At 46.1% G+C, this 24,665-nt stretch overlaps 4 protein-coding genes across 15 annotated transcripts; 2 read left to right on the top strand and 2 right to left on the bottom strand.

The window, feature by feature from the left end:
* Positions 1-166: 166 nt before the first annotated feature.
* LOC125748194 (TAR DNA-binding protein 43-like) lies at positions 167-5,183 on the top strand. 3 transcript variants are annotated; one of them, XR_007399486.1, is made up of 7 exons: positions 170-1,059; positions 1,306-1,469; positions 1,817-1,957; positions 2,108-2,278; positions 2,363-2,447; positions 3,376-3,525; positions 4,380-5,183. XR_007399486.1 is itself a non-coding variant. In XM_049024117.1 (6 exons), exons 1-6 carry the CDS (start codon positions 819-821, stop codon positions 3,468-3,470), a joined length of 897 nt encoding a protein of 298 aa, XP_048880074.1. In that variant the 5' UTR covers positions 169-818; the 3' UTR covers positions 3,471-4,278. The 3 variants fall into 3 exon arrangements, 2 of the variants coding, with proteins under 2 accessions (XP_048880072.1, XP_048880074.1); XM_049024117.1 differs by lacking the exon at positions 4,380-5,183 and having other exon boundaries at positions 169-1,059; positions 3,376-4,278; XM_049024115.1 differs by lacking the exon at positions 4,380-5,183 and having other exon boundaries at positions 167-1,059; positions 2,363-4,278.
* A 276-nt stretch (positions 5,184-5,459) lies between these two features.
* Positions 5,460-7,384, bottom strand: cenps (centromere protein S). The gene is made up of 5 exons (XM_049024122.1): positions 7,140-7,384; positions 6,600-6,723; positions 6,440-6,473; positions 6,235-6,301; positions 5,460-5,879 (listed from the first exon to the last, which is right to left on the bottom strand). Exons 1-5 carry the CDS (start codon positions 7,164-7,166, stop codon positions 5,727-5,729), a joined length of 405 nt encoding a protein of 134 aa, XP_048880079.1. The 5' UTR covers positions 7,167-7,384; the 3' UTR covers positions 5,460-5,726.
* Positions 7,385-7,841: 457 nt separating this feature from the next.
* LOC125748193 (OTU domain-containing protein 5-A-like) lies at positions 7,842-12,762 on the bottom strand. Of its 4 annotated transcripts, none has more exons than XM_049024112.1 (9): positions 11,955-12,762; positions 11,377-11,467; positions 10,819-10,883; positions 9,879-10,035; positions 9,615-9,763; positions 9,020-9,205; positions 8,699-8,906; positions 8,434-8,550; positions 7,842-8,093 (listed from the first exon to the last, which is right to left on the bottom strand). In XM_049024112.1, exons 1-9 carry the CDS (start codon positions 12,453-12,455, stop codon positions 7,972-7,974), a joined length of 1,596 nt encoding a protein of 531 aa, XP_048880069.1. In that variant the 5' UTR covers positions 12,456-12,762; the 3' UTR covers positions 7,842-7,971. The 4 variants fall into 4 exon arrangements, with proteins under 4 accessions (XP_048880069.1, XP_048880068.1, XP_048880071.1 ...); XM_049024111.1 differs by having other exon boundaries at positions 11,377-11,470; XM_049024114.1 differs by lacking the exon at positions 11,955-12,762 and adding an exon at positions 11,705-11,947.
* Positions 12,763-13,097: 335 nt separating this feature from the next.
* mbd1b (methyl-CpG binding domain protein 1b) lies at positions 13,098-24,560 on the top strand. 7 transcript variants are annotated; one of them, XM_049024109.1, is made up of 16 exons: positions 13,664-13,786; positions 15,518-15,583; positions 15,793-16,539; positions 16,611-16,751; positions 16,956-17,088; positions 17,336-17,715; positions 17,786-17,865; positions 18,075-18,118; positions 18,399-18,542; positions 18,646-18,711; positions 19,796-19,846; positions 20,027-20,191; positions 20,433-20,678; positions 20,750-20,809; positions 21,179-21,427; positions 21,506-24,560. In XM_049024109.1, exons 3-16 carry the CDS (start codon positions 16,097-16,099, stop codon positions 21,986-21,988), a joined length of 2,685 nt encoding a protein of 894 aa, XP_048880066.1. In that variant the 5' UTR covers positions 13,664-13,786; positions 15,518-15,583; positions 15,793-16,096; the 3' UTR covers positions 21,989-24,560. The 7 variants fall into 7 exon arrangements, with proteins under 7 accessions (XP_048880062.1, XP_048880061.1, XP_048880066.1 ...); XM_049024105.1 differs by lacking the exon at positions 13,664-13,786 and adding an exon at positions 13,098-13,209 and having other exon boundaries at positions 21,179-24,560; XM_049024104.1 differs by having other exon boundaries at positions 13,633-13,698; positions 21,179-24,560.
* Positions 24,561-24,665: the final 105 nt, after the last annotated feature.

Below are 24,665 nucleotides of genomic sequence, written 5' to 3' on the forward strand. Positions count from 1 at the left end.
ATGTTTTCATACACCCGTAACATCCCCCTTTTAAGAAAAAAATGCCACTATTTGACATAATGTGGCATAGTGCCCTATAGAAAATTAATCGGAGGTACGATTAACTCGTTCAATCGATTATTATTACTGGGCGATACCACCGCGGGAGCAGGCAAAATGTTAAATTTTTTTGTTTGATCGAATGAACTTGAATCCACTCGAAATTCGAATGAAACATTTTGGGATGAAAATTGGGGCGTTGTAGGGAAATTGTGATATCTGTGGAATAGGAGTGTGTCTGGTCGGAGTTTTGTAACCACGTCTTCTAATTTATTGTTTTGCTCAGGAGAGGAATGAGCCCTACCCACATCGAAGACGTAATTCCCCTCGATGACACGGGAGGCCATTTTGAGTTGAAGTTTGCGGAGAAGGGAATCGGGTTCTTGTGCCGGATTATCTCTGTGTTTTTTTTTTAATTCTGGAGGAGCGGCTCGATTGATCTGACGGGAGGACCATAGTTAAAAGTCGAGTGTGATAGCTTGGGGGTTTGATTTTCAAAGCTGGGTTCGGAGAGGCTATCCACTGATATTTATATGCGCACGCGACACAAAGGAAAAGTGCTTTCCATTCATTTCGAAAACGTGCTTCGCGTTGTCGGCCTTACATGGCCGCGCGTTTTAATTAACCGGATTTTATTTTAATTAAGAAAAACCTGGGACTAATGCAGTGGTAAACACTTTGAGGTATTCGTTTTGCTTTTTCTTTTGTTGCGCCTTTTCCCCTTCCACTAAAAAGAAATAAAGGTAATTAGAAGCGATCCGAACCGGTTGCGTTTGAAAATGGCCGAGCTGTACATTCGTGTTGCTGAGGACGAGAACGAGGAGCCCATGGAGATCCCTTCCGAGGACGACGGCACTGTGCTGCTGTCCACCGTGGCGGCGCAGTTCCCCGGGGCGTGCGGCCTGCGCTACCGCAGTCCGGTTTCCCAGTGCATGCGCGGCGTGCGCCTGGTGGAGGGCATCCTTCACGCCCCCGAGAATGGCTGGGGCAATCTGGTCTACGTGGTCAACTACCCCAAAGGTATGCAGTGGATAGTGCCATCAGACGCGGTGTGGTTGTTAAATCCACGCACTTCCCATGTTGGGTCTGTTTATAAACATTCTAATCGTAATTTTGCTACGGTAACATTTCTGCGGCACTATTTTCTTGAGGATCTTGTCGCAGAAGCGTTGCGCCGATCGAGCGATTAGCGTTGTGTTTGTGTGGTCAGAAACGCATCTTTTCCGCCGTTACGGGCTAGTAACGGAGAAAGTATTGGCTATGCAGATAACAAGAGGAAGATGGACGAGATCGACGCATCCTCAGCGGTGAAGATCAAGAGGGGCGATCAGAAGACGTCGGACCTTATCGTCCTTGGCTTACCGTGGAAGACGTCCGAGCAGGACCTGAAAGAGTATTTCAGCACCTTTGGGGAAGTCATTATGGTGCAAGTGAGTAGATAAATGCAAAAGAACATACCATTTAGTTAGAAAAACTATAACAAAGTTTCAATAAAGTTAGTTCCGTAACTTGCAGTGTTTTGTGATTTTAAAACACCAGCATCAAAATAGAATCATCTTCTGGGATTATTACATTGAATTCACTGCATGTAAACACAACTGCTTAGGAGTAGCATTATCAAAAGTTTCTTACAAGTGTTATGGTTTTGTTTTCTATATAATGGAAACCCTGCTTATTTGTGGCTGTTGACAAATTGGTTTTAAGGTCTGGCTTCATGATATTAACGGCTCGATTAGCTTGGGTCTGGAAGTGTTGATCAATGGGCGTCTGTTTGTAGGTGAAAAGGGACGTGAAAACCGGGAATTCCAAAGGGTTTGGGTTTGTGCGCTTCGCGGACTACGAGACGCAGGTGAAGGTGATGTCGCAGCGGCACATGATCGACGGGAGGTGGTGTGACTGCAAGCTTCCGAATTCCAAGGTGACTTTCCTTCCAGAGCACTTTTCCTTGTGGTTTGACCTCGTTAATGAATGAACCGTGTTTGCTAAATGGATTGTCAGAAGTGTTGAGGAGAAATAATGTGTAACTTGAAAGAAGACACTGCTTCCATATTTCTCTTTCCCATGGCAGCAAGGCCCTGATGAGCCCATGAGGAGCAGAAAGGTGTTCGTTGGCCGCTGCACAGAGGACATGACTGCTGAAGAGCTGCGCCAGTTCTTCATGCAGTACGGCGAGGTCACTGACGTCTTCATACCCAAGCCGTTCCGGGCCTTTGCTTTCGTCACCTTTGCTGATGACCAGGTAACCCAGCCTGTTATCGACGGACTTACCACGGTAGGAGTGTTCCAGAAGGGTGCCTAATCGTCACCTTGTCTTGGCTCACAGGTTGCCCAATCCCTGTGCGGGGAGGACCTGATCATCAAAGGGGTCAGCGTGCACATCTCCAACGCGGAACCTAAGCATAACAATAGTAGGCAAATGATGGACCGGGGTCGATTTGGGAATGGAGGTTTTGGAGGTCAGGGATTCGGGAACAGCCGCAGTGGGCTTGGGAACAGCACTAACAACATGGGGAGTGGGGTCAATTTCGGGGCCTTTAGCCTAAACCCTGCCATGATGGCCGCGGCACAGGCCGCACTGCAGAGCAGCTGGGGGATGATGGGCATGCTGGCCAGCCAGCAGGGCCAGTCCGCCGCGTCGGGCTCCACCCCCGCCGGCCAGACTAGTACCACCCGCGAACAGAACCAGTCCTTCAGTTCTGGCAGCAACAGCTATACCACCGGTTCTGGGAGCTTAGGCTGGGGCACAGGCTCCAATTCTGGCAATAACAGCAGCGGGTTCAGCTCTGGCTTCGGCTCCAGTATGGAGTCGAAGTCCTCGGGCTGGGGAATGTAGCTGGCCGTCCAGGTTTAGCTCTAGGCTGTATGGTAAGTATATGTTTTTCTTTTTGTTATTTGAGGAGTCCCAGATCCCCTGAGGTTAATTTCTGAATATCAATATTTCAATGATTCCTGCCTGTCCCCCCCCCCCCACCCTCCCCTTAATGGAAAGTGAATGTTTGTCCTCATTGGCGTTAATCTGAACACGATGTTATGTCAGAGTGGTTGAAATCATCTGTTTACTAATAGTTTGAACTGCAACGCTACTTCCCACAGTGGTTTTCCTTTTATTTTAAAATTTTCTTATTAACTTTTGTTAAGAGGCTTCTTTGGCAGAGTAGACCATGACTGGCTTAAATATATATAAAATATATAAAAATGCATGAGTTAATTTCCAGTTCAACGAGTGATGGTTTGTCTGGAGTTTAGTTTTGTTTGCATTTTTTTTTCTTTTTTTTTCCTTTTTTTTTTTTTTTTTAAGTTTTATGGAAAACGCCTTCATTGAAATCTCTCCTGCAGTTCACCACCTCTTTTCCAATTTCCCGGGAAGAAGTCCCTCGTTGGCAGCAATGCTGGAGAGATCTCACTTTCAGTTCCCCAGTTCGCACGTGTAAATGCTTTGTCATCACAGGCTGCTGCTGCCTCACTCTACATGTTCTGTTTTAGACGGTGGGTGTTGCCTTTTTTTATCCACTTTTTTTCATGGAAAAAAAAACAAACAAACCCAAGTCTTTTTTTTTCCCCTGAACTGTTGGCGAAGAATGAGTGGGATTGGAGGATGGGTTGGTGGTGGCCAGGGAGTGAGAGTGAGCGAACGAACGGAGAGCGGGGGCGAGAGGAGAGAAAGAAAGAAAATGCAAAGCACGTGTGGAAAGGACTGTTTGTGCGATGAGACAGAGAGAAGCGGCGCCTAATGACTGCGAGAGCTTGGACGAACTTGTAGCTTTTGGTGCGCGAGTGTGATCGGGGGTCACCGGATGGCGTGTGAGACCATCGTGAAGACATTTGATACGCTGTTACCCTGGAGATGCCTGCCATGTAGTCTTTCTCTGATCTCTACTCCTTAGTTTAAAGATTGAGCATAAAAAACATAGAAATCAATGTAGTGGAATGTTTAGCAATACGAATATGTGTACCTTTCCTTGCTATATTACGATGTGAATGCTGTGGTGTGTGTGATTTTTCTTTCCTGTCATTGGCCCATCTGTGTGACCATGTGACTCGATGCCGGTGATTGTTTGTCCTGGCTTGGAGGTGCGTGTGTGTGCGTGTGGAGGGTGGGGGTGCTCCATGTGAGCTCGGTGTGTTTCACTGGGCATTTGTTGGTGTGTTTAGAAAGACTGGTTTTGTTAAGTGTGTTTGCATTTTTCTATGAGCTGTCAATCGAAAGGCCGTTCTCAAATAAAGTTAATTTGAATAGGCGTTTGTCTTTAATGTTGTTTTTTGTTTTATTTTTGTTTTATTTTTTGACAGTTGGATTTTTAATTGAAATGCACAAATCCTTATTTAATTCACATATCTAGGCACTTCGGATACTGCTACCCCGGGCTGGCACCTGAATCCAGAGACGCCTGAAGACCCAAGTTGGAGTCTCGATGGTCACATCAGTAACTGTGAGGGGATAAAGCTTGATGCCGTTCCCTGAATAACGGGTCTTCTCTGCTTTTTATAACGCAATCCCTGGACATACCTCAAATTCAAACGGACAGTTTAGAATCGGAGGGAGGGGGCTGGCCACTCTAATCCAAATTCCTTTTTGAAGCAAACTTTAACTTGGATGACATTTTTTAGTCGATCTGGCAATTATATGAATCTTTCAGTGGGAATATGTTTGAATATATGATTTCTACGTCTGTTCAAAATTTACTGGGTAATATGGTTTTTCTTATGTTTTGTTTAAATACACTGTTATTGGCATATTTTGCTGTCACTTAAAATGGGACTAAAATTTATTGAAGTATTTTGTGAACCCACAATGACTATTTTTGTGGTACTGATTTAAAGCCAATCTGCATCTTGTTTTTTTATTCAAATTATTGTAGGTTGTTTTGATTTCTCTCTGACTGGAATGTGAAATTGCACAAAGGGTTCACCTGTTGATTGTATTTTGCACAGGATATAAGGCACAGAAGTTGATGCCATCTGCGGTCTGAATTTTTGTCATGCGTCTTCTGGTCTTATTTTAAACCCTTGAAATGTATTTTTTTTTAATTCCATAAACATGTAGTCCTGACTTGTTTTAGATGCACCACTTGCAGTGCGTAAAGGATCACTAGTGTAATGTATTGCGTTTTGCAATTTAATAAACTTTTTTTACAAGCATCTAAGTATGGCTCTCAGCCCATCTAGTGGTGTGGATTTTAGAGGGGTCTCTGCTTCACTAGTGGATCGGTCACATTGTATTGCTTTTTAAGGAGTCGTCCTGCCATTTTAAAGGTCTTGATGGTGTTTGTGACTCTTGTGTACATTGCATATCATTTACTAGCACTTCAGGGACGTTAAGCTAACTATCTGTGACTTTAAAAACTCATGTGTTTGATCGACATTCCTCTTGTTTGAGGTGATTGTGGCACTGGGTAATGGATTGTTTGAACAGACAAAGCTGCCTTTTATACATTTATTATGGAAAAAAAGTAAAAACACCTGCTGATCTAAAGCTATGTCATAAGCCAACACAAACTACACGGCTTCCCTGTGCCCTTTTTAATGAACTTCCTTCCCGTCATATTTTCCTTTCCCTCTTCCAGACTGGGTTACTTTTTCCTAAGGAGAATTGGTGTACATCTCAAACTAGCATTGTAGCCGTTTCTGATTCACGTACATCCTTTTTGTGGTGGTGGGGGGGGGGGGTCCTTCTCAGACAGTCCACTTTATTCTTCCTCACCATCATCCTCATCTCCTGGCCTGGCCTCTGCCTGCTCCCCTTCGCTGCTCCTCTTCTTGTCTGATTTCTGTTTCTTCCTTTCCTTCTGCTCCTGGTTAGCAGATACAAGATCCTCACACTTCTTTGTGATGTACTTGGACTGAAGGGACACAAATGGCATGTCTGCATTCAGATCACTGTTGTAGTTTACACGTGTGATATAATGAACTTTAGTGTGGGGAGACCAATCAGTGCCAATATAACAGGATTTCAAACCAATTTATACTTTAAACTGGGACAAAGATTCTCATCTGGACTGCTATCAGGAACAAGGTGAGTAAATTGATGTCACCAGTAAATGATAATCATTATGAACAAGTCGTTGGCATAAAGCATTCACTTTATTCCTAAAGGTTCTCCTGTACAATGTGGCAAACGCATTCAGGCTGGAGACCAAAATTTCAGACTTTAAGCAGGACATTGTGTCAGCCTGCTGCAGAACAGGTATCTCTCACCAGTGCTGGGCTCCTTCGGGCTATAAGTTTGACGTCATCCGAGTTGATAGTGGTCCTTTTTCCGTGTCTGTAGCCCAACAAAACCATAAACAATTTACCCGGAGAGGCCTTACAAAGTCAGAAAGCAAAATTACATTTATTAACGTTACATGGTCTATCTTTATATGAACTGTTAACCAAAACAGAAACTGCTTCAATAAAATACCTTGCAAAAGCTTCCAGATCCTTGGCAAAGTTATCTGTAATGATACAGCAAATAAAACAATGTGATTTACGGCATTATGCCAAACCTTTATACGTTGACACTCTTATGGACTAGTCAGAATGCCGAAACGGGATCCGGTCCGGCCCGGAGGAGCACTCACCGCACTGTCTGAAGGTGGTTTCGGCGATGGCGGCGGTAACCTGTTTGCTGAACTCCTTGTCGCAGTCCTGCCCGACCTCCTGACAGAGACGGCCGACTGTGAAATGAACCGCGGCTTTCAGCCTCTAAGGAAGAGAATCAGACACGCCAGTTACCTTTTCTTTCTTTTTTTGTTTTAAGAAAATGGGGACATCACACATCAATCCCAATGTGTGAGACAGCAGGACAGGAAAGGTTATGGTCACTCCGAAGCAAGTTACAGAAAAAATAGAACACTTTATACATTTGCATTATCTTGATTATACATATGTAACGAGAAACAAAGCAGAATGAAAGCCAGACATGAAAAAGACAAACGTCACGTATCATCGACATGCAACAGGTGATTTATGAAATAATACATTTAGAACGGAAAACCACCATCCGAAGCATATTACACCAAAAGTCTGAGGACGTCTGTCTATATAAAATATTAAGCAGAATGCAGTTGATATATTTATGCTTATAAATTTAGTAAATCATATGTTGGCGTGTGAACAACCTGGGTCTTCGAGAACTCGTCTTCCATTCTTTAATGAAAGCAGGCACGGTAATAGTGCTGGGCAGTGTTACTGAAAACAAACTTTTACTATCAAGAGTTAGATACTCTTAACATTTAGACATTTTAAATACATTTGTAGAAGTACCGCAGGCTATTATGGTCGCCGGCCACCCGCCCGCTTGAGTTTAGCGCGGTCTACGGAAACTCAATAAGGTCAAACTGGACCTCTCAAAAAAGCGAACATTAAAATCATACTGAAACTACAATACGCTCAGAAAGTCCGAGTACAGAATTGTAAAAATCCGCAATATTATTAATTTGATAAATGTACGTTAATGCATATTTTATGACGAAAAGTATTTGTTTTTGAAAAGTGAGAAAATAAAGAAACTTTTCAGTTAGGGTCTCAGACAAACAGCAACAACTAAACACATTATTCTAAGAGGATAACCCACTTATCTGAAAGTGAATTAGCAGTAAATTTTCATTATATTAAATCCAAAATGTGTCATAGATTTAGCATACAGGTGCTTGACTATAGAATCTATTGGTACTGATCGTAATAAATACCCCATTTTTTTCATAGCCATAGTTCTCTTTTAAACACAAACTAATGAAAACAACACACAAAAAATCAAAATATAGGTTTTAATACATTTTTTAGAATAGTTTAAAATTTAAAATACGACCAACAGAAGTACCTCCTTTGGTATGATGATGTTTTTATTAGAACATGCATCCAAACAATGTTTTCTACTTTACAGAGCATAATAAAGTCATACAGGCATGTTGTGGTGGGACAGAGGGGAGGAGAGGAAAGAACAACAGAACATCAGGTATGGTCTGGGGAGGCTTTGCTGTGCGCCCCACCCTTCTTCATGCTGTCCAGGTACTCCTGCTGGGAGACAGCCAGCACGGAGGCCAGGATCGCATCATCCTCCCAGTCTGTTAGGCCTAAAGGCACGGAGGAGGGAAAAGCACACCGACACCCAGTTACTTGTACAATACAAACTCATCAACTGCCACAAGGGGGAAGGGTGGGAAATGGCACTTTGTTTTCATTTCAAACAACTGGAGAAAATCCATTGTTAGGCAGGTGTAATCCGAAATGCTGAAAAAACAGAACATTCTGTTTCCGATGCAGCTGCATACATTCAGTCACACTAAATACTCTCAGTTTCAGTTTAGTTTTGTTAGACAAGTTTTTATTTGATGTGTAACAAGTATGTGTCATTGTAAGTGACAGGTTTAGGCATAGGGATTCCGTTCCTCTTTAGCTGCCAGGTAAACTTACCAAAGACTGTCGGTGACATTTCCTGCATGATTGCTTGATACCCCAACGTGGGGTACAGAGTCACTAGGGAAGGGGACTTGGATCTGTCTGGTCCCTCAGAGGACTGGCTGCTAGGACCTGGAGATGAACCAGGAGCATTATCACGTGCCGTTTGTTATGGGACCAAGAGCTATACACAGCACAAAGTCAAAGTCAGACTGGGAGTCATAGGCCCAGCATGCAGCCTCCCACCGCCATCCTCCTCCATCAGCATCCACCCACTAACCTGGCGCACAGGGAGAGGAAGGATTAGGAAGAACAAAGCCCGGCCCGGCCTGGGGGGACAGCTCTGCAGATGTATGAGGATGGACGGAGCCCGGGCTCTCAGGCGAGAGGTCTGAGCTGTGCCAGTGGGGGCACCGCCCAATCCGCTCTTCGGGTCCGCCGCATGCGGCTGCTGTTGCCGAGCTGCAGGTGGCGCTGGCTTTCTGGGGCTGAAACACGCACAAGATAGAGCAGGATAAATAAGTATTTCTCTGAATTGTTTGAATAATCCCGGTAATCTGTAGTCACCGGTGCTGCCCGCAGGGTGTCTTCCATGACACACCTGCCGCGAGCGTCTCTCCTGGTCCCGAAGCCACTGCAGATAGGACTCCCGTGCCACCTGCTCCTCTATGGCCTCATTGGTGGCCTCCCAGTCTGTAGCCCTCTTTTTGTCCTCCAGCATCTGTTGCTCTATCCAGGAGTCCTCCGAGCACCGGATGGCGCTCTTCATCAAGGACTGATCTGCGTACTGACCAGGGACAATGAGGGGCCGCCACTCAAAGTTAGGATACGGGTAGAAACTAAACCATGGGCGATACAAATAATCAAACTGAGGAAAGGGTGGCACCATCCCGGGCAGTTTGTGGCTTTGGGGGCTAATTATTACTCGTGAATAAAATCTAAATCTGAATCAAATCCAGACCAAGATTTTGTTTCATCCAACCAGTTGAGTATAAAGAGTCAGAGTCACAGTGGACTCCATTGGTTGGTTGAAACATAATGTTGGTCTGGATTTGTACTTTCTGAACTTGAACAGTTGGCAGAGTGATATCACTCGAGGGGGCCTTGAGCAAAGCCCTTTGACTGCTCCAGGGTCTGGCTGACCCTGCTTCCTCCACTGTACATTCCTCTGAATAAAAGTGTATAAATGTTCTCACCCCAGGCTTGTAGGCTGGCAGCCCAAGGCCCACACCTATGGTGGCCTTGGCTGGGTTCACCACTGAGTTGTAGTGACTAGCACGGTGGTAGCTAACTCTGATTGGCTCATCATTGTTCTGATGAAAGCTGTGGAATGTGTTGATTGGCTCTAGAAATTTAAAGAGGAGGGGGAACAAGAAGAAAATGAATGACATTTGACACTAATCTTACTTTAGCACACATGACTAGCGATTTCCTTGTCATGAAAAGTGTCACCTAATCACCTGTCCCATACTGGTAAACTTCTACTGGTCGGTTGTACATTTCTGCCATTGCCTGCATCTCAACATGGTTGCCATGACAGTTGCTTTTCCGTTTCCGGTTGATGTAGGTAGTGAAGTCTTCTGTCACGAAGCGTGAGAAATAGTCTGCATTTTTCACCTGAAATCAAAGCATGTTAAATTTAATTATAAATTTATTGGATGCTTTTTACAACCTACTCTGGGAACGCCATTCTTCAAACAACATTCTGTACGCTTCATTTACCGATTTAATACATGTATCTAGTGTTTTCATGATAATGGACCTGGGATACACTCCAGAGTCTCCATGTCCCTATACTTGTAACATGGATTTTTTTTTACACATTTCTGTACTTTAATACTTAATAAGGTGGTAATATTACACTGGCTAGTCAAATTTCACTATGCAAACCCATAATTTAAAAGGAAGGCATCTCTTAAAGGGCAGCGTGTGGCTCAGGGGGCTCAGTCCCTGTGGGTGTGATCAGATGGTCACTGCTGCGAGCCCAGCATGTCTATGTCTGTGGTTCCCTGAGCGAGGCCCTTAACCCCCAGGTCCCTGGGCACTGCTATGGGTGGCTGCCCTTCTGCGGCCAGCTTACTCTCACCTACAGAAAGCAAGCTGAGGGAGGTGTAGAGAATTTCCCCACGGGGGTCAATTATTAATATACCTCTGATGTGCTGAAACCAGAGTGATGGCATAGTTTTTTTAACAAGTGACCGATGTTTTCAGGACAGTATGGAAAAAAATCTGCTGTAAAGGACCGAGGAACAAGTAGCCCAGCGTTACCAGCAAATGACAGTATTGCTGCGGGGAAAAAATGACCATTTAGCTCCCTCCACAGTGCCCGTATGATGATATAGCATATAATATAGAGTATAAAGCATTCTCTGTAAATGCTACCATTACTGCATTACTCACCAAGTAATCCATACAATGTTTCCTGACCAGGTCGTGCATATCTTGGTCCCCGTACACTTGATCAGCTTAAAAGAAAAACATTGTCAGTTGAATTAATGACAAAAACAGGCACCTTATGGGGGTCTGCTGTTGACTAAAATCTGTTACTGTGGTTGGGAAATACCAATGTTCAAGAAATAAAATTATGAAGACCACCATGCCAAATTTATCTTGATTTTAACAATAATCCCAAAAATAGAAGACTTGGCTTCCATGCTGTGTCAAGAAAAGAAAGACAGCTAGAATGACAGGCAGGGAATTTACAGAGTAAATGACAGGCAGGGAATTTACAGAGTTTAGTTAAATTAAGTGTAACATTCAAGTTTGAAAAACTGTTGAAAAAATGTTAACTCTGAGCACTGAAAATGTATCCTCAAATCACTGGGCATTTTCAAGTCAGACTGAAAATCAGTCCCAGTTTTCACAAACTAGGAGGTAAACAGAAGATTAATCTATTACTGTACACCACGCTAATGTTAAACCAGGTTGAAGCTGCGGAAACGGTACAGGCACACTCACCGACGGCTCGGAACAGACAGGCACCGTCCTCTTTCATTTTCTTGATGATAAACCCTTTCTTTTCACGTAGTGTTTTCTCAAACCATTGCTCCTGCTGCAAGCAGAAAAACGGGGCTCTAAAACAGCGTTTTTCAACATTATGGACGATCTGAAAGACAGCCAGAAGTTTGAATGAAGTTCTAACAACACGCCCAGTGGCGCAGAGGGGCACCGAAACAACGGCAATTCTCCATCACAATCACAATGGTGCGGCCGCCAGTGCAAGGAGGGAAATACAAAAGATATGAGGCGTCATTCCCCCCCCAGAAGATATTAAATGAATACCCACCATACAATTAACAGGGGTAGTCTCTTGCCCAAAAACCTTCCACTTGATGACACTGGGATCTATTATTAGTGACAAATTACTACTCTCTGGCCGGTTTATTTAAACTAGCGACTATGCATGAGATCAGGAAGCCTTCAAAATGTATCAAGAAGGGTCATTTGCATGCTTCAGCTACCTGTTCGGCTGCTATGCATGAGATCAGGAAGCCTTCGAAATGTATCAAGAAGGGTCATTTGCATGCTTCAGCTACCTGTTCGGCTGCTGTGGGGTCAATACTTTGTAGCCTGGAGGCGTTTTCGTACTCGTCCTCACTGTTGTTGCCTGTCCCCTCCTCCGTGTCATTACCTCCACTACCCACGGTAGGTCCAGCCACTCCAACAGTGGAAATCCCGGTCGGACAGACAGCCTGTCTACGTCTTTTGCTGAGCCCGGGTCCGGAGCAGCAACCTCCAGGCCCTCCGCTGCCAGACAGTTCCCCACGTCCCCCAACGACACCTGCCACCCCGCTGCTTCCACTAGAGTCACCAGCCCTCGTTGGCGACCCCGTTCCAACCCGCTGGGGAGAGGCCTGCTGGGGTCGGGGGTTAGAGGGAGGCACGGTTTGATAGGACCAGGACGGCGGAGATGTTCTGGTCCTAACCCCTGTTCGGCCTCCCCGCTGATGGGAGTCAGAACACGTTCGACGGTCCGCCTCATCGGGGTGATCCGACGTGCCGACCGAAGAGCTCGGTTTCTTCGGCAGAATTGTCATAGTTAATAATTTAGGCCTCTAATTACAGGCAAACGCTACACAGTTCCACTTTCACACCTAATCAGATTGAGGTGTACGTATTGTTCCAATAAGTTTTAATAAGTAACTTATTCAATATGGTCCTTCTCTGTCGGTATGCCGTTGCACGGAAACAAACGAAACAGTCCCTTCCGAAACATCAACACGATTTACGGTTTAGATACGTCATTTCCTTTGGCCAACACCACGCATCCGGTCCTCAGGAAAGTGTCGCGTTGCAGCCATCAGCAAATGATGCCGTACCAGGGTAGTCATGTGACTTAGGCATTAGGAAGAAGTGAGGGAAAAAACAACGCGCAGCTGGATAGGCGACAGACTTTATATACGCCCAGAAATAACGTTTCGTTGTTAGAGTCGAAACATTATTCGCAGAAAATATATGAATGTTAGTCACTTGAGGTTTCCAAAAAGGATCTTAACTGGCCCTTAATATATGTCGCATGTTTAAATTTTATTTTTCTTTATAGTGACACTTCCAAATGTATATAGATCCTTAACGTAAAGAGAGCATGTGATTCTTTTGTTTTCTTTTTTAATCAAACCGCAGATTCTCGTGAGCCGTTTTAACTTGTTACTGTACCTTTTAGAATTAGAATTGAATGAATCAGACACAACACAGTTGCAGTACCGCTCAATCCAGTGCCAATAAAAACAACAGGGGCATAGGCGGTCACCTAGGGCGCCATCTTCTGAGAAGCACCCGATTTCTCTTGGGGTAGGTGAAGCTTGCCTAGGGTACCACATGTGCTTCGACCGGTATTGCACAGACCTACATACCGACTTATCCCCGTCAAATTTTAAGTTGATATTAGGCAGGACATTAGGTTCAAAATACAGAAATACACCAGACAACATGTAAAACCCGGCAATTTCTTACAGGCATCACAGTAACGACGTTAAGTTGGTTCCTTTAAATCAGAGCTAGATAAGAGTTTAACAACTCAGAGCTATTAGTTGAGTTCTTCCCAAACGAGCTGGATGGACCGAATGGCCTCCTCTCGTTTGTAAACTTATGTTCTTATGTTACACTGAAACACATCACCAATCGCAGTTGAACAAATAGATGAGCGGGAATTGTGTCGTACAAATACACGCATCTTCCTAGCACATGTAGCCTTCGATCGATCCCCGTCACATGACATGGGTCTTCCGCTTGGCCGTGTGTTCCGCGCATGTTCATTGCTGGGAGCTCGTTTCCTGCTCCGTGAGTAATATCGTGTCCTACCGAGAGTTAAATGCGGATTTGATTCAGCGCGATGTGCGTTTATGACCCCTTCCGCCTTTGCATGCTTGTAAGTCGAACCACGGCGATTCGGACGCGACGGCCGGCGCGCTGCCCAGCTGTAGGGGCGATCGGTTTAAAAGGCACATGCTTTGACTGGCTAGTTGGCATTCTCACTGTGAGCCAGGCAGCTTTGCTACTGTTAAGGGGTAGGCGCTGTAGAAAGTGTTGGATAGCGTCAGAGCTAATCGGTTTCGTCGTCCTGTTGCTGTGAGTTTTCTGGGTGGCTTCGTGTTTAAGAGTTTCCGCGCTCGCCGAGAGACGCGTTTTGGGTCTCTTGAACAGTCTGTTCTCAGTTCCATGTACAGGGCTTCTCAAGTCTGTGGTCGTTGCATCTTATTATGCCCGTTTCTCTTGTCCCCGTTTGGAATCCGTTTCACCATCTTCGTGGTTTATTCCTGATCACATATTTACGATACATTCCCTTCAGAATGTTTGTGTTTTTGAACCTGGATCACTCTGGATTGTGTCCACCCGCACATGCTGCCAAAGCGGGTCTGGATAAGAGAGAACCTTGCTCTTCAGAAGCAGGACCCTAAGCAGGATTACTATTTTCAGGGTGTAAAATTAACTGCAGGCTCTGAAATAAGTCGTGTTCCCGGCTATTTACACAAGAACACTTGTTCTGTGGTGTGTCATTTATATGCCAGTCCTTGAATTCCGAGGAGCGACGTGTTACACCTACGTTTTGTGCGGAATCCGCAATATACCTACGCCATTAACGGCTTTTGCTGTCGTTTGCGAAGAGTGACAAAACCGGTTTGTTTTTCCGCTGAAAATGAGCTGGAACTGGTTTTTGTCGAAACATGTTCGTAAAACATGTTATTTAAGTCTTATGCCTACAAGAATCATGTTTCTCCTTCTCCCTGTTATATATCAGAGTTTAAGTATAACAAATCACCCATACCCCTTTACGGGGCAGTTAGGTATACAAAAAAATCTAATGGGTATTGGTGAGGTCCTACCACTGCACTTGACTGATAAGAGCGGAAAAACTGAAACACGTTGGTACTGTTTCCTGAAGATGATGTTAATAATATATCATACTCAGGCACATTCTTGCAGCAATAATCTCATTGGGATGACAGTGTTATAGGATGCTCTGCAAACACCCCTGTGCTGAAAGGAGCTCCCAAAGAGTCACCCATGATAGGAACACTGTAGACATGGGTGGTTCACTTGAAGCTCTGTCAGTCATTTGCTTGTGTCTCTGTGGGCATGATATCTTAACCATAGAGGCCAGCCTGCTTATCTGATCTTGTCACATCATAGTCCAATTTCAAACTTTTTTTCTGCATGAAGCTGGGGACTATCACCTCCAATTTATTTCTACCCCTTTATCTCTCATAAACTCTGTTGAGCTGGATAACTTCACTCATATGTAATCGGTTCTAACTAGGCTGACCCCATGTCTGAGGGGGGTTGACTTAAATACTCCCAAAGACCACAAAATTACTTGGAACAGAAGGACTTGAACTTGCACCCATCCTGTCTTTTTCACTTTCACTTATTTAAAAAAAATAAAAGTAAATAAAGTGAGGTGCCCATCTACTGGAAAAACTTACCAAAGCTATGTCAATGTCGGAGTTCTCAGTTCCAAGTGTGCTGTTATCAGTAAAACTGCAATAGTACTTGTGGTGTAACATCACCCCAGACTTGGAGTAAACCTGTGCTTTTTATTAAATAAATTTGTTCTTTAGTCTCGAGGATCCCTGTAATGGTTCTTTTTCTTTTCCCTCAGAAGGGTGACCCTCCCACTAACACAGTAGACTGAAGATCTGTGGCATGGATGTTCACTCTTATTTGCGTATGTTGTTCTTTTTTTTTATACATTCTTACTGAATGCACTATTCCAAATGCAGAATTATTTTCTCTTTTCTAAAGCACAAAAGTAAATTCAGCTTAATAAAACTTGAAAATTTACATTCTGAGTTGCATCTTCTGAAGCTGTTTTGAGTGTGCGTTACGCAGCCGTGTGCTTGAGAGACTGATCGTTGTTCACTGTTATCTCGCCAGGGGAATTTTCATTTTCTCAGAAGAATCAAGGAACAGAAAGAAGAATTCTGTGTGAAACTTGATATGGAGTGACTGATGTAGGAACTTCTTCCTAAATGGAAAATCAAATCTCCACACTGCCTTGAGTGGGTGCAGAGTGAAGGGTCAGTCGAAGTCTAATCCCCCACAAGGGCTGGTATTTGTCAGTTGCTTGTTTTCTGGGAAACCACAAGGGGGCAGCAGTAAGAAAGCGAGCTTCTGGCCCCCACGCGCTTGAGTACGCGTGTGGCTGTAGGGGCGGTGGCTTTCATGTGGGTCCTGGGAGATGAGCAAGGAAGCACAGAGTAACTCAGACCCTGATAGCCAAAGGGGGGACAGAAATAAAGATGGAGCAGGGGAGGTGGAGACCTGGAGCAAAGGGACAAAAGGTCTAGTATTATCAGATGGAGCGGAGAGGCCTTTGGCCAGTGCTGTGGATGGAGATGCTGTGGGGAAAGGTGAGGAGAGGGTGGGTTCAGAGATGGAGGCCCAGGACAAGATGGATGAGCCTCCCGGTGACTGGCTGGAGCCTTTGGAGGAGGATGACGACGATGACGACGGCATTGGGGACAACCGGCAGAGCTGGCAGCTGGGTCTGCTTCCGGGGGCTGCGTGTCACAACGGCAAAGGGGATGTGGAAGTGGGCAGCTTGGCCGGGGAGAGCGAGCGTAGTGGGAGTCTGGCTGACAGCGAGCGCAACTTCATGAGGAAGCGCAGGAGCAACGGCAAGTAGGTTACCTCTCGGCCGAAGTCCCCGCCCTTCCTGTCCTCGCCTCGTTAAAACCCTCGTGCACGTCCAGCAGGTCCAGGCACAGGAGGAAGAAGAGCATTGTCGACGACGAATGGGAGGACTGGCCCATACTGGGACGGGGCTGGAAGCGCAAGGAGGTCTTTCGCCGGTCGGGCTTCACCGTCGGCAGGACCGACACTTATTACATGAGGTAGTGATGTGGGCATGTGTTTAGCTCAAGTAGAGCAGTACACTAATAATGCATAGGTCATGGGTTCAAATCCCAGGGAGCACACATTAATTGTGACCCATCCCTCTACCCTCAGTTTCTTTGTGATAGTGACAGATAAGTTAAATATTAATGTCCGTGGGGGCTGTTTTTGCCTCATTGTCACCCCTCATGTGACATCTACAGCCCCAGCGGCGACCGCCTGCGCAGCAAGATCGAGATGATCCGACACCTGGCCGGGGCCATGGACCTGTCCTCCTTCGACTTCAAATCGGGGCTGTTCCTGGACAGGGTTGTTAAATGTGTCAGGAAACGGGGGGTGAGCACCACCGAGCAGGGGGCCGTTTGTTGATGTATCTCTGTGGTGCTGATTTGCACGTCGTCCTCGTTTCTGTTGTGTCTGGGGGGAGGATCTGTTGCACTTAAGGTGTCTCAGGTTAACTTGATGTGATCAGTATGGTTCCATCTGTATGCTGCTTGCAAGTGGTTTCACTTGAGGAGCTGATGACCCATGACGTGCTCACGTGACAAACACTCCTTAGTTGTTCTTTGATTTTCTCCTGCAGCGTCCGAAAAAGGACCGATCGCCGTCGACTGGTGGTGGTAATTCTTCCGAGCGCAGTGTCTCCTCTGAGCGGGGGGGCCATCCGGACCATTCCTACACCTCCGACATGCCCCTTGCCCTCCCGAGAGCCGCTCCTGGGTCCCCCCTGCCCCTGAGCAGGTCCCAGCAGGAGAGCGCTGCTTCCTTGCCAACCCGCCGCCCTGCTGGAATCCTACCCGTTGGCTTCCGCATCTGCCCTGTCGTTTGGTCGGAACCGGATCCCTCACTGGCCCCCCTTAGTCTGCCCTCCACCCCCGAGGGTGATGGCGAGCTGAGTTCCGGGTCGCCATCGTCCTCTGTGGGGCCCGGTCTGTTCGCAGATGTGCCTGGGAACACAGCTAGGTGAGTAGCTGCCCCCCCCCCCCCAGCTAGTGAGCGGTATGACGGTTAGCTGTGATCTGCTCTCTTTCAGTAGCTGCTCCCGATGCGGTGACCTGCTCACCGGGGGGGACGGGCCCCCACTGCAGCCAGGGACGTGCCATAAGTGCAGGTGTACGTCAAGAACTGTCACACTCGCCATTTCAGCGTCTCACTAAAAACCGACGTTAACATCAAACACTCTGTTTTAAAGATAAACTGATAAATCTGAACATGTGTGCAAAAAAGCGGTAAATGTCTTCAGATCCGTCCCGCTGAATTAGTTTGTCTGGTGTTGATGAATTAGATTAGTTTTGTTGGACCTTGTGTGCGTCTCCTTCCAGCTGAGAAGAAGCCAGTTGACAGTAGAAGCATCATCTTCAGGAAGGTAAGCGTGCCCCCTGTTTACGCACGTGCTCTGTGTGACGATCAGCAGCGGGAGGCTGCCGGCCTGTCGTTAAAGGCAAATCTTTTTGCTCTCTTAAAGGTGACATTAGTTTTTCCCGCCACCCAGTCTGCTGAGCTAAGGCCGGCCGTACTCCACTGTTAATGGCTCGCGTCCTTCCTGGTGTGAAATGGGGGTTCACTGAAAACCAACCCTGGAACGGCAGACCCACAGTTTTTAGGAGAAATCACTTCAATCCCACCATCTGTTTTCTCCCTCCCAGTGGCTGCCCTGTGGTCAGTGCCGTGCTTGCCTGGTCACAGAGGATTGTGGGAACTGTGCCAACTGCAGAAACGGGCTTCTTTACCCCGATTTTCGGAAACCGATCCGGTGCCGGCACCGGAAGTGCTTGTGCCCCATTCGCAAGGTACTACCTGGGACTGTGGAGGGTCTCTGGTTAAATGACCATCACACCATGATTTAATGTGGTACCTGTCAATCATAATCTGAGCCCCATTTGATGCTTGCAGAGTCTGGAGGCCCCCATGGTGGATGACTACACCGGGGCTTCAGCAAGCAGGCAAACAGTCAGTGAGGTGAACTTTCTCCGTGTCTCATTTGATAACACTCTGCTGATTGCAGGATAAAACGGAAATATCACCTAACCATTCAAAAAAATCTCAGCAAGTTTTTGTGGTAGAAACATAAAAAGCACCCTCCGAAACCTTCAACACTGTACTTTTCAGATACATCGGTAGAAACTAAATATATTTTTAGAGCTTCGTAAGGAGAATAAAAAGAACAAGTAACTGACTCGAGTCTCTGAGTCACGAAGCAGCGCTAATTTCCCATCCGTTTGCAAATACCACTATTTGTATGATAACGACCCGATAAGCCCAAGGTTGTTAATCGGTCAAGAAAACGCGTGAAAACTCCCATGTCATCTTGTTTATGTCTAGCTTCAACTTCAGTAACAGTAACATTGCAGCAAGGAAGCAGACTGATGGAACTTTGACAGTAGGCAAACTATTACTGATGTTTTGCTTCATTGTGTTGGCCGCTGACTGGGGGGGGTCACTTCGAAGTACTGACACTTTAGTAATCAAACCATATGAAATTTCTGAATGCTTTGCTCACCTAGGTGTGGCCAACACATATGTTTACAAGCTGCAGAGCTGAGGAGTCTCCTAAACTCTAAATGTTTATAACCTGTTTAATAATACCTCTGAAAATAGGTTTTTGAGAAATGTGTATGTTTACAGTTTGAACAAAAAACAAAGACATCTAAATGGTCTGATTATTGGTGCCGAGTTAGAGCTGGATATAGGTATATGTAGCACTTTGGGATAAATGTTTTTTTAGATAGGTGAAATAAATAAAAACGTCAAGCTTACCTCAAAACTTCAAAAGTGACTGACGGGCCACAGCCTCCAGGGGGTTCAGCTTTTATAAGCTAATTGCGGGGGGGGGGGTGTAATCACACAATCAGTTAACATATGGTTTAGTTTTGCATTTACTTCTTTTAAATGTAAGTGTGTATATGATCCTCCAAGACACAGGAAGATGAGTCGCCTAACAGGGGACCTATAGGGGAATGAATGAAGAATGGTGTGTGTGTCAGTGAGAGAGAGAAGGTCTGAAGTTGTGAGAGAGTCATTATGTCCTGTTTCCATTCTCCAGTACACTGGATCGGAAGAGTTCTTCCTTTTGGATGATGATGATGACTTGGAGGTATGAGAGTCGCTGTCATATTGCACATTTTACTGTCCGCTGTCCCCATGTATCGATCGGGACAAAGTCTCTTGCGCACTATGGAGTTTTCTCAGGAGAACTGCACAGGGACGGACGGACGGACGGCGTAGGTCAGAGTTCATCGCCGATTTCAGTGCTTGGCCGTGTTGCCCCCTGCAGGGCGGACCAAAGAGGCGCAGCCGGAGGGCCTGCGGCATGTGCAGTGCCTGCCTGCACACCAGCGACTGCGGCACCTGCGACTTCTGCATAGACAAGCCCAAATTCGGAGGCAGCAATAAGAAGAGGCAGAAGTGCCGGCTGAGGCAGTGCCAGAGGCAGGCCATGGTGAGTCGGCCGTTCCTGTCTCCTCTCAGAAGCGCACTGTCAGTTCAACCACTGGTGCTGTTGCTCTGTTTTAAAGCGACTGAATTTGTGTGTCACCTGAAAAATGGCTGCACCCAGATCTGCTACGGCATGCGTCAGTTTTGTGTTGCTAGTGGAACACCCTTCTAATCATATTCGCCTTGTAAAAGTCGTAATGTGTTCTGAATGTGGTACTCATGATGTCGGCGTGTCCCTTGGACAGAGACACCTGCTGCCCTTTCAGATGGACGGGTTGGAGTTCCCTCCCGCAGAGGGCTGGTCAGAAGCAGGCAGGCCGAGACCGTCCTACAAATACCCAGCCTGCAGCAGCAGCATGCGGAAGAGCTCGGTGTTTATGGATGAGCCATGGGGCACCGACGAGGAGGAGGACAGTAACGAGGCGTTCAGGCTGGAGCGTTACGGGCTGGAGACAATGGATGGTGACAGTGTCACTTCCCTGTTGTATCAGGTGAATAATGCTTCATGTGGAGAGAGGGGTGTCTCTGAATACCAGTGTTTAATCCCTCTGTCTCCTTGTAGGTCAACCCCACCAACGGCCAGAAGGAGGGAAGTGTCAGTTTCTGCCAGCTGCCCATCCAGGTGAGGGCGGTGTTCATTTACCCACCTATGTTAGAGGATGCTTACCTATGCCCGAACCTAAGGTGGCTCCCCCTAGGGGTGGCCTTAGGTCAATTTCCAGAGTCCTGTGAATGGGACCATATGAAATGGGGAAAGTTTGACCCCAACTGGAAGTGTATTGACACGGCAACACCGGTTGGGGCTTTATATGAGGGTGCTGTTTTGGAAAGGGTACCTCACAGATCAGATAATTTGCAAACGCCTCACTGTTAATCGCTGCTCTGTCCACTGTCATCTAGCCTTTGAAGCCAGGCTGCCACAGATGGTTTGTGTAGTAGCCCTCTTTGATGGGTATATCCAGTGCTTATCTGTGCTGATGTCTCTCGGCAGACTGATGGTGGAGCGAAAAGCAGCAGGTCTGAAGGAAGGACTGAGAATGGCCTTACTGACAAGCTGCCTGATGGCGGCTACTCGCCCGCCGCCCTCCCTTTGAGAACCGCTGCTGGGCCGCCGGCGCTGTGCACGGTACCTGTGCGGATGCCTGAGGGGCAGGTTGCCAGGGGGAGCGCGGGGCCCGATGAAGGTGCCGGCCTCCAGGAGGTCGTCAGTCCCGTGAACGCCCTGGAGCTCACGCCCAAGGTGAGATCATGCAGACAGGCCACTGATGGGCTTCCTGAATCCCTGGCTCCATGCCCATTGGCTCTAACACCCCTGCAGATCACGCAGATATTCAGCCTGGCGGGCCCCATCCAGCCAGGGCCTGAATGCCTGTCTCCGGACCGTGAGCTGCGGCAGCTGCTGGCGAAGCTGCACGAATCCGTGCTGCCCATCCACTGGGTGGCGCTGATGACCGAGGGCCCGCAGCTGCAGCTGGTGCAGTGCTCCAAGCTGTCGGCCATGGCGGACACGGTACTGCACATCGAACTCGGCCTCGGTTACCAGCTCAGCGTGCAGGGCCAGCCGCTGCTGCCCACCCACCCCGTGTACGACGGCCGGCCGGCCCGCATGGCATCTGTGGCCGACGTAGTGTCCCTTCTCCTGGACCTGGAGGAACTGGCAGTGTGTCTGGGCTTTCCACTGTCCGGCATGCTGCCCTGCCCTGGGCCATCGCCCTGTGAGCGGGCAGCCACTTGCGACTTCCTGGTGCCGCAGAACACTGAGCGCTGCAGGAAGTGTGCTGCAGTAGCGCCAGTGCAGTAAGGAGACTGCAGGAAACGCAGCCTGTCCTTCTCACTGTCACCACCACCCTATCCCATGCGTTCCCTGTAGCCTCAGGGTCTTAAATGCCCAAGCGTCTGCATGCATACTCATGCCGACTCAGGTTTGAGCCAAACTAGACACTGATGTCAGTTTAAATCCATTTGACCCCTAATTCCTTTATTCTGTGTTAAGGGTCTTTGTACTTACGTTTGTACTTATAAGATGGTAGAAAGAGGGGATATTTTATATTTTAATAAAATTTGCCCTTTAAAAATCAAAATTAATACTTCTGATTTTATCACTGATTTTACAATATTGAATTCAGCGGATAATTGTATTATAACTGTCCTGCTCTAAAAAGTGACCCATCTATTTTAGCTTTGCTTTATTTGCTTTCTGTGTATGTTGGTTTCTACTACGGCTTCGTTATTTGCACAGAGGTACCCATAATTCCCTGCTCCCAGGACCTCCCTTCTCTGCTGGTAAACACAGGATCTGAGTGGGGGTTTCCAAGCAGCCCGTAAATCCCCATCAAGCAGGGCAACTGCGTCACTCATCTCTACAGGCACATGGGCTTGCCTAACTAAGACCATAACAGATTAACTAAAGCAGTTAATATCAATGCCTCAACAGAGAGCAGCATAAAGAACTCATATTCTGGTCCTTTTGCCAAAAAGGCAAGACGGTGAGGTTTATAGACTTTAGGCAGAGAACTGGATTCAACCTGGTTATTGGGAGACTTCGTAATGAAGTGTTCTTACAAATGCCTTAAACCAGTATAAACACCAAGAGGTTTTTGTCCTTGAGTTTTAGGATGCACAAACTGCTTTTAGGACATTAGCCTTGGCGGACGTAGTTGTGAGATTAAACAATTTCTCTCCTATCAATTTAATTTTTTCAGTATGTAAATCTTGTAATTAGTGTGAATACACTATGTGTAATGAATTAGATGTTAAGGCTGCCTATAGCCAGATAGTTCGTGAAACAGTTTAAACAAACAAAGGTAATATTCCAGTGACACTGTTACTGGTTTTATTTTAGTTAAGTCTCAGGTAACTTGAACCTAGCTTGTGTGACTCTCAGATTCAGGGTGAAATTAGCACTTCCATAATTAGATCTCATAAAAGATGTCTTTGTCCTTGCCCTTTAGGGAAGTCTCAGGTCCAGATGCTAGTAAGGATCCTACTGAAAGTTCGCAATTCAGTACCTTTCCAGTGGTCCCCCTTGTTTGTAATCTAAATAGTTTAACCATAGCCAGTTAACACCCAAGTGCTTTTAATTACAACATTTTTGAAGATGGCACCGTTGAGAGGGGGTGGCAGGGGTATGTTTATCCAGGCCCTGGACTGGAGGGAGCCTGGTCAGGGGGCTAAAGGTGATATTTTGTGCGGGAGCTCAAAATTACTTGCTGCGTCCTTGAATGCACGTGACCCCCCCTGTAATTCACCATGCCACCAACAGAGCAAATTAGGTGGATTCTCCACACATGGGTTCAGTCGAAACATGTTTTGTGTAACTAAAAATTAATATCAGTCTATTTAGATGGTAAACACGGCGTGTCTAGCACTGCGGTGTCGAGGCGTGAGACACGATTTGTTCCTATTTTCTAGGAAAATTTTCGTTTTTCTGAGATGACTCGTGTGCGCCCTAAGGGAGACGCTGTAGAGAGTGGAACATGGCTTTAAACAGATAAGTAGATGCACTTTATTGGTCCCAAGCGGGAAATTCTGGATGATGCAACTGGATGTGAACACGCATTTGTCCTTTTTACTAGATGCGTGGTTGTAAAAAACAAGCGTACAAGAAATAAGGAAAAATATACATGTACCTTAAATATACGGTAAAGACTTACCTGAACGGTCAGTGCCGGATGAAGAAAGTTATTTTTGTACAAGTGTTTTAAGTGAGCGAGATTTGTCGGCCCGCCCCCCAAAAAAGGAGAAAATCGATGTGTGCGAGCCGATCAGCTTGTTTTATTGTATGATTGTGTGTGTATGTGTGGTTGTATGGGCCGATTTTTAACCCCAGTCCAGTTCTTTTGCTTTGTCATTGCAATGATTCATTATGGTTGCGTATAGGTTTGCGTTAATGTGACGCCATATGCATTATGTGTAAGAAATATATGCTATAATTTGACTTGCACGTTTTTTGGATTTATTAATCTTAACACAATTTCATTTCACATAAAAAGACAAACTTTCCCCGGATCTCCGCGACAGAAATATAGGCCTATCCAATACATAGTCGAATGTATTTTTCAGGATGTTTTCTCCCGTACATCTTAAAGAACTGTTTGTGACTGCTGATGTCGATCATTTAAGCATAGTATAGCTTTTCGCAACATTTCAGTTATTTGTGGTTTGGAAAGGTTTTCGAGATTCATGCGTCTGTGTGAATGCTAACCTAAATGTTTGCCTCTTTCCGCAATGCATGCTTTCCTTCCCTTTTAAAAATCTCTTGCCCGAGTGTGTGCTTTAAAGTTCTAGTTTAATGAGTGTATCGTAAAAGAAATCAATAGCGTGTTATTTTGGGCCTGTAAAATGTTTATTCAAATAAAGCTATTTTTGCTACACTATACGTGTAATTCAAATGAATGAGTTATATTTGACTTAACCTTCAGTTCTCCAATATAGCCTGGACCTTTTGTCCGTGGTTGTTGGTTACCCAAGCACAGACC

Source organism: Brienomyrus brachyistius, chromosome 8, assembly GCF_023856365.1.
Source record: "Brienomyrus brachyistius isolate T26 chromosome 8, BBRACH_0.4, whole genome shotgun sequence".
Classification (NCBI taxonomy): domain Eukaryota; kingdom Metazoa; phylum Chordata; class Actinopteri; order Osteoglossiformes; family Mormyridae; genus Brienomyrus; species Brienomyrus brachyistius.

Coding starts and splice junctions, on each gene's coding strand:
- LOC125748193 (XM_049024111.1), bottom strand. CDS start 12,455: ATGACAATTCTGCCGAAGAAACCGAGCTCTTCGGTCGGCACGTCGGAT. Junction 10,884..11,376: donor CTGTCTGTTCCGAGCCGTCG/GTGAGTGTGCCT, acceptor TTTTCTTTTAAG/CTGATCAAGTGTACGGGGAC. Junction 8,094..8,433: donor AATGTCACCGACAGTCTTTG/GTAAGTTTACCT, acceptor CCGTGCCTTTAG/GCCTAACAGACTGGGAGGAT.
- LOC125748194 (XM_049024115.1), top strand. CDS start 819: ATGGCCGAGCTGTACATTCGTGTTGCTGAGGACGAGAACGAGGAGCCC. Junction 1,958..2,107: donor GCAAGCTTCCGAATTCCAAG/GTGACTTTCCTT, acceptor TTCCCATGGCAG/CAAGGCCCTGATGAGCCCAT. Junction 2,279..2,362: donor TCACCTTTGCTGATGACCAG/GTAACCCAGCCT, acceptor CTTGGCTCACAG/GTTGCCCAATCCCTGTGCGG.
- cenps (XM_049024122.1), bottom strand. CDS start 7,166: ATGGAAGACGAGTTCTCGAAGACCCAG. Junction 6,724..7,139: donor ACGAGTTCTCGAAGACCCAG/GTTGTTCACACG, acceptor TCTCTTCCTTAG/AGGCTGAAAGCCGCGGTTCA. Junction 5,880..6,234: donor CCCGAAGGAGCCCAGCACTG/GTGAGAGATACC, acceptor GTGTCCCTTCAG/TCCAAGTACATCACAAAGAA.
- mbd1b (XM_049024105.1), top strand. CDS start 16,097: ATGAGCAAGGAAGCACAGAGTAACTCAGACCCTGATAGCCAAAGGGGG. Junction 18,119..18,398: donor GAAGCATCATCTTCAGGAAG/GTAAGCGTGCCC, acceptor TCTCCCTCCCAG/TGGCTGCCCTGTGGTCAGTG. Junction 20,679..20,749: donor TCACTTCCCTGTTGTATCAG/GTGAATAATGCT, acceptor GTCTCCTTGTAG/GTCAACCCCACCAACGGCCA.